The sequence below is a fragment of the Guillardia theta genome (assembly GCF_000315625.1).
Source record: "Guillardia theta CCMP2712 unplaced genomic scaffold GUITHscaffold_293, whole genome shotgun sequence".
Taxonomy (NCBI): Eukaryota; class Cryptophyceae; order Pyrenomonadales; family Geminigeraceae; genus Guillardia; species Guillardia theta.
This window is the reverse complement of record NW_005434383.1, coordinates 8,571-14,630: the sequence shown is the minus strand read 5'-3', so window position 1 is coordinate 14,630 and position 6,060 is coordinate 8,571. Positions and strand designations below refer to the sequence as shown.

General features: G+C 36.2%; 1 protein-coding gene across 1 annotated transcript in view; it reads left to right on the top strand.

The window, feature by feature from the left end:
• Positions 1-1,247: 1,247 nt before the first annotated feature.
• The window catches only part of GUITHDRAFT_61809 (hypothetical protein), a gene marked incomplete at both ends in the record, with an annotated part of 9,272 nt that continues 4,459 nt past the window's right edge, over positions 1,248-6,060 (top strand). The window contains one exon of the mRNA XM_005818546.1: positions 1,248-1,465. Coding sequence (XP_005818603.1) covers positions 1,248-1,465 — 218 coding nt within the window. The remainder of the gene's footprint in view (positions 1,466-6,060) is intronic.

Sequence of the window (6,060 nt, the reverse complement as noted above, 5' to 3'; positions counted from 1 at the left end):
GCCCTTGGTGATGCTGGCGGGGGTGGTGTTGGTGGTGGTTGTGGTTGTGGTTGTGTTGTTGCTGCTGGTGCTAGTGCTTGCGCAGGTGTTGGGGGTGGGAATGGTTGATATTGTTGAGTTGCAACTGAACTCTGCGATGCTCCACTTGGCAAAGCCGAGCCTCCGAATTGTAATGTTTGCGGTGTCGGCAATGTTCCAGCAGCTGGAATTGGTGCGGGTTGCTGCGGTGTTGCTGGTGGCATGGGTTGCATGGCTGGCATGGCTGGTTGATTGATTAGATTATTAAGCATTTGATTTAAATTAGTCTGTTGTCTTTGTACATCTTGATAATAATTTTGCATGTCTCGGCTTAATGTTTGATACATTGAACGACCTTGATCATCAATCCTTCTTATCTCATTAAAATTAATAGATCCGAAAGGGTCAGATATAACCCGCATGCCATGCCCATAAGACATCTGATTTGTATTGGGTGGCAATCTCAGCCCAGCTGTTTTTTTTATATTTTGTGATTGCTCATCACAACATTGATCATTTTTCGATGCAAGATTGTTTTCTATCTTCACATTTACAATAAGCGGTTTTGAGGATGTTTTATTTTGTGTTACCATAGCGGGGGTGCGTCCCCGCGCGCCGCCTTTAATATTACCAGAGATATTTTTATGCTGTCTATTTTGTAATGCTGTCATTTAGTATATCTTCACATATAATAATGAGATTTATAATGTGTTGATAACTAAAATACGCATTAATCTATATAGATATAATTTTAATCTATCCGTCGCAGGGGGGCGGAACCCCCTCGCTATTTATTTTATTTTTGGACCATTTATGTTATACTCTCAATAATCGAGGTTATTGTTCTTGCAACCTGACCATTGAAAAATAGAGTAGAACCAGAACTAAGACTACCCCAGAATGCACCGCGACCATCATTTTCATATATAACGTGTCTTCGCGATTTGCCACCAGCATAGGTGCTCTCAAAAAACATATAACAGCTGCTATGAACATTGGGGTCACCAAAGTCACCAGCCGCTTGATAGCTTGTTATTCTGAAAATATAAACATCATCGCCTGCGGTTGCTGACTTATTCACATAATTCCTAAAATCGAGGTTATATTGATAATAATTGGCCGATTCAGTGGTGAATGTTACAGTGGTTCTCCTACAAACAGATGATGACATCACCCTGCCAATCGCAACATCGCCATTCATTGTGGCACCTGAACAGGTAATAGCTCCTGATGATGACACAGATGAACAGCTAACGACTCCTGATGATGACACAGATGAACAGCTTATAGCTCCTGATGATGACACAGATGAACAGCTTATAGCTCCTGATGATGACACAGATGAACAGCTTATAGCTCCTGATGATGAGACAGATGAACAGCTTATAGCTCCTGATGATGAGACAGATGAACAGCTTATAGCTCCTGATGATGAAACAGATGAACAGTTTATAGCTCCTGATGATGAGACATTTCCAATAACATTAAAATTTCCTTGACATTGAACACCATCAGCGAAATCGTTGTTATTATTTAATTTTAGGTATGTATCATTACTTGTTAATGCAATTTTATTATTTAAGATAATCAATCCGTCACATCTAAAGTTATATTTTGTATAAACACCGCTAGTAAAATCCCCACTTTCATTTAATCTAAGATATGTATCATCTGTACTGTTTCCACGTATAGCATCGCGGCCGTGTATAGATATTTTATAATCATCGAATGAAAAGCATTCAAATACTAAATCTGGATTTTGTGAAGAATTTATCTTTCTTAAGGCAAGACGAGCCTCACCATCATTATGAAAATCAAATGATAACTTGTAATTATCACTTGTGTCTAACTGGCGAATATAACACCAATCATTTATGGTCCCATTACGTTTTAATGCAAAATATGTCCGTCCAAGATTAATAGCATCAACCGAGTTATCTGGGTTATATACAGCATTTCCACCTGCCACCCCGATACATCCATTTACATCAAAAATCTCAGTTGGGTAACTGGTACCAATCCCAACAGTACCCATATAATACAAACCATTTGGATTCAATGTCCAAAAAGAATCACCACTATTACCAGCTCCTATATTTAATAAAAAGGAGTCAATTTCATACTTAGTATAGTAATTTTGAAGATTAACATCAAATTCAGTTATATTTGTTCCATTTTTGAAAATGTTTCCCGTTAATGCAATGTTTCCATTACATATGAAACCAGCAGATTTTAATGTGCCTGTAGTCTCAATATTAACAGTTGAGGAAATCTTATCAATACCTATTTTTAATCTTTCTTGGGCATTCTCAAATATATCTGTTGAACCAGTCTTTAAAATTATGCTACTGCCGCCAGAACAAGAACTAGATATAATAAAATTATTTTTCTCAATGTATAAAGCCACATTCTCAGGCTCGTTTATATTATTAAAAAATATATAAGGTACATCTTTAATTTGTTTTTCTTCAATATATGTTGAAGCCTTGTTATCTCTGATTAAATCGAGTTCAGCATCTGTTAGATATCTGTTATAAATTCTAAAGTCATCTATATCGCCACTATAGAAATTTGCCCCTGTACCATATCCAAGGTATAAGGTCGTTTTATTTTGTAAGTTATTGTTAGCGACTAAATCATCAGAATATTCAGATGAATTCAGATTGAACCCATATCTAAAATTTCCTAAAGCTGTTATCCTAAATGAAATATGAACCCATGCATTAAGATAATTAGATGGGTTTGATTTTACTAAATTCACAACTGTTTGCGTGCCATTATTTATAAAACCAAAATTAACTGTTCCGTTAGTTGATGATAAACGAATAATAAGACCATTTGAGCTATTATTTACAATCGAACATATATAATTGCTGCTCCATGTTGCAAACCTAACAAAAAAGCTTATTGTAACATCTCCATCTAAAAACGTGTTTCCTGTTATGTTCTTTAGAAAATATTGATTTGATGACCTATTAAAAGTCGCACACGATGAACCATAAGCAGATTGGCCACCATAGGACGGGGCCGTAACAGATGATTGCAAATTATATGTGTCTCCTAATGTTCCATAATTCTTAATAATGCTATAGTCTTGGTCAAATCTGTACCATAAAATAGGGAATTTACTAATATTTAAACCACTCTCTAATTTCAGATATGATAGACTGTTATCAGATTTTAAATGAATTGAGGCTCCAAAATTATCTAATTGCAGTTGACCATCAATAACTTTAAACTGTTGATTCACAGATTTTATGTATTGGTTTGTTGTGCTTATAGGTATATAATTCAAAGATAATCTATTTTCTGATATTTCAAAATACTCTGTATTAATAGACTGTATATATTGGTCTGTCGATGAAAAGAATGAAGGCTTATCATCTAAATCATTATAGCTTATAATTTTTGTAAAATTTAGCTGATTATTATCAACATTGAAATCCGAAGAAACAGTCAATATTATATCTGTAGGAAAATTTGTTATTTGATTATATTCAAAACTAGTTGGTATATCTGATATTGTAGCGTAGTTATTAGCTGTTAAATAGGCTTGTGTGTCTGTATCTGTATAAGCCGTTGGTATATCTGATATTGTAGCGTAGTTATTAGCTGTTAAATAGGCTTGTGTGTCTGTATCTGTATAAGCCGTTGGTATATCTGATATTGTAGCGTAGTTATTAGCTGTTAAATAGGCTTGTGTGTCTGTATCTGTATAAGCCGTTGGTATATCTGATATTGTAGCGTAGTTATTGGCTGTTAAATAGGCTTGTGTGTCTGTATCTGTATAAGCCGTTGGTATATCTGATATTCTAGCATAATTATTGGCTGTTAAATATGCTTGAGTTTCAACGTCGCTATATCCTGAGTTAGCAATGACATTATTTATTTTCTCATCTATTTCTGCATTTTTGTATGGGTGTGTATATCCTATTATTTGTAATGGTCCATCTCCTAAATAATCAAACTCTTTGTTTATCTCATCTTGAGTTAATGCCTTACTGTATATCTTCAAATTTTGAAGATTTCCAATGAATGGGCCAATTTTTATTTGACTGCTTGTCAATGTTAAGCTTGTTGTCGAATTCGTTATTGTCTGTTTCACTGAATCAATATAACATTCTGATGTCAAATCATTTTTTTGAAATACAAAATGTTGCCAGTCTGACACACTATATTTTCCAGATACAATAGATATATTATTACCATTATCAAAAGTAAAATAAAAATCACCATTGTTTCTCTTGATATATATCGCATTATTCAAACTAGTTATAATTTTTTCATCATTTTGTGTTCTAAATCCAGTTATTTTTAACCAAAAGCTTATACAAATATCATTATTTGTGCTTGTTATTAGTGGCACAGTTGATGATGTTTCTTTTATTGCAGGAGTTGTTACATTTAATGATAATATGCTATAGTTTAACCTTACGACATCGTTATTCTGAAATGAAAAATCAGAATAATTTGTCAATCTATTGAACTTTATGATTACAACTCCATCGCCTCCTCTTCCTCCTGCGAATGTTGAACTTTTACTACCACCACCACCACCACCCAAGCCATTTGAACCAGCCAGTGGACCCATTGATATTGTACCACCTCGACCTCCACCACCACTGCCACCTAAACCATACGTTGAATCGCCCCCGCCTCCTCCACCTCCGCCATAAGTGATATTTGCACCTCTTAAATTATATGAAGAACCAGACCCGCCATTTCCTCCTCGTCCTAACGAGGCAATACCACCAGCACCACCCTTACCACCACCGCCACCCGCTGCGGATGTAGTAGATGCGGAGCTATATCCTCCATAGTTTCCTTGACCAGTTACCCAATTGCCACCATACGCAACCCCTATACTCCCACCACCAGACCCACCACTACTACCATATTTACTCGTTAAACCACCCCCTCCGCCGCCGCCTCTAGCTTGATTTGTATCATATTCACTATTATAACCTATCACACCATTACCATTACTTATTCCACCAGCTCCACCAGCTCCGACCTTTATTATTTTAACTGTCCCACTAGATACAGATAAACCCGTAAGGTAAATAATTCCTCCAGCTCCTCCACCTCCTCCATTGCTTCCACCACCACCACCACCCGCAACAATTAAAACATCAATAATCATTGTGTCATTAAAAGTTATTGTGGCAATAGATTGTGTTGGTGAAACACAAGGAAATAATATATAGGCATAATTAGTATCAATATTATTTATGGTATATGTAGGCGATGTTGTAGGTAATATTGCATATGCACCAAATGACTTAGTATTCAAATCATATCCATTTATTGAATCTTTTGTGTCATTATTGAACTTATACCATACAAACAAAGAAGGTGTAATATCAACATTGTTATTTTTTTTAACTAGATATGAAGCATTAGATAATGTTTTGTAAAAATAAATATCATTATAGATATTGAAATCATATGTTGATATTCCTAATTTTAGTTTGATATTTTTGTTATAGAAAATATTAAGATTATTGTCGCTTGTGTTATAGGTATTTATAACCCCTTCACCGCCTAAAATAAAAACCTTATTACTTAAATCTAGATAAAAGTCATCTGTATCAAATGAATATACTGTTCCGTCTCCTCCTGCTGGGTTAGGTAATATTACGTTTTGAGATGAAACACTTGAATCGCCAAATCTTACTAGCTCATTATTTTGACTATCGAATAATATTATCTCTGGACAATTGATGCCGGCTTGACCTGCTGCACCTGTGGCTCCGGTTGGTCCTGTTGCTCCTGCTGGTCCTTGTGCTCCTGTTGCGCCTTGGGGCCCTGTAGCTCCTTGGGGTCCTGTTGCTCCTTGGGGTCCTGTTGCTCCTTGGGGTCCTGTTGCGCCTTGTGGTCCTGTTGCTCCTTGGGGTCCTGTTGCTCCTTGTGGTCCTGTTGCGCCTTGGGGTCCTGTTGCTCCTTGGGGTCCTGTTGCGCCTTGTGGCCCTGCTATACCATCAGGCAAGGCAATGTTAACATCATACTGTCACCTTAACATGCAATTGAAACATTCCCGTC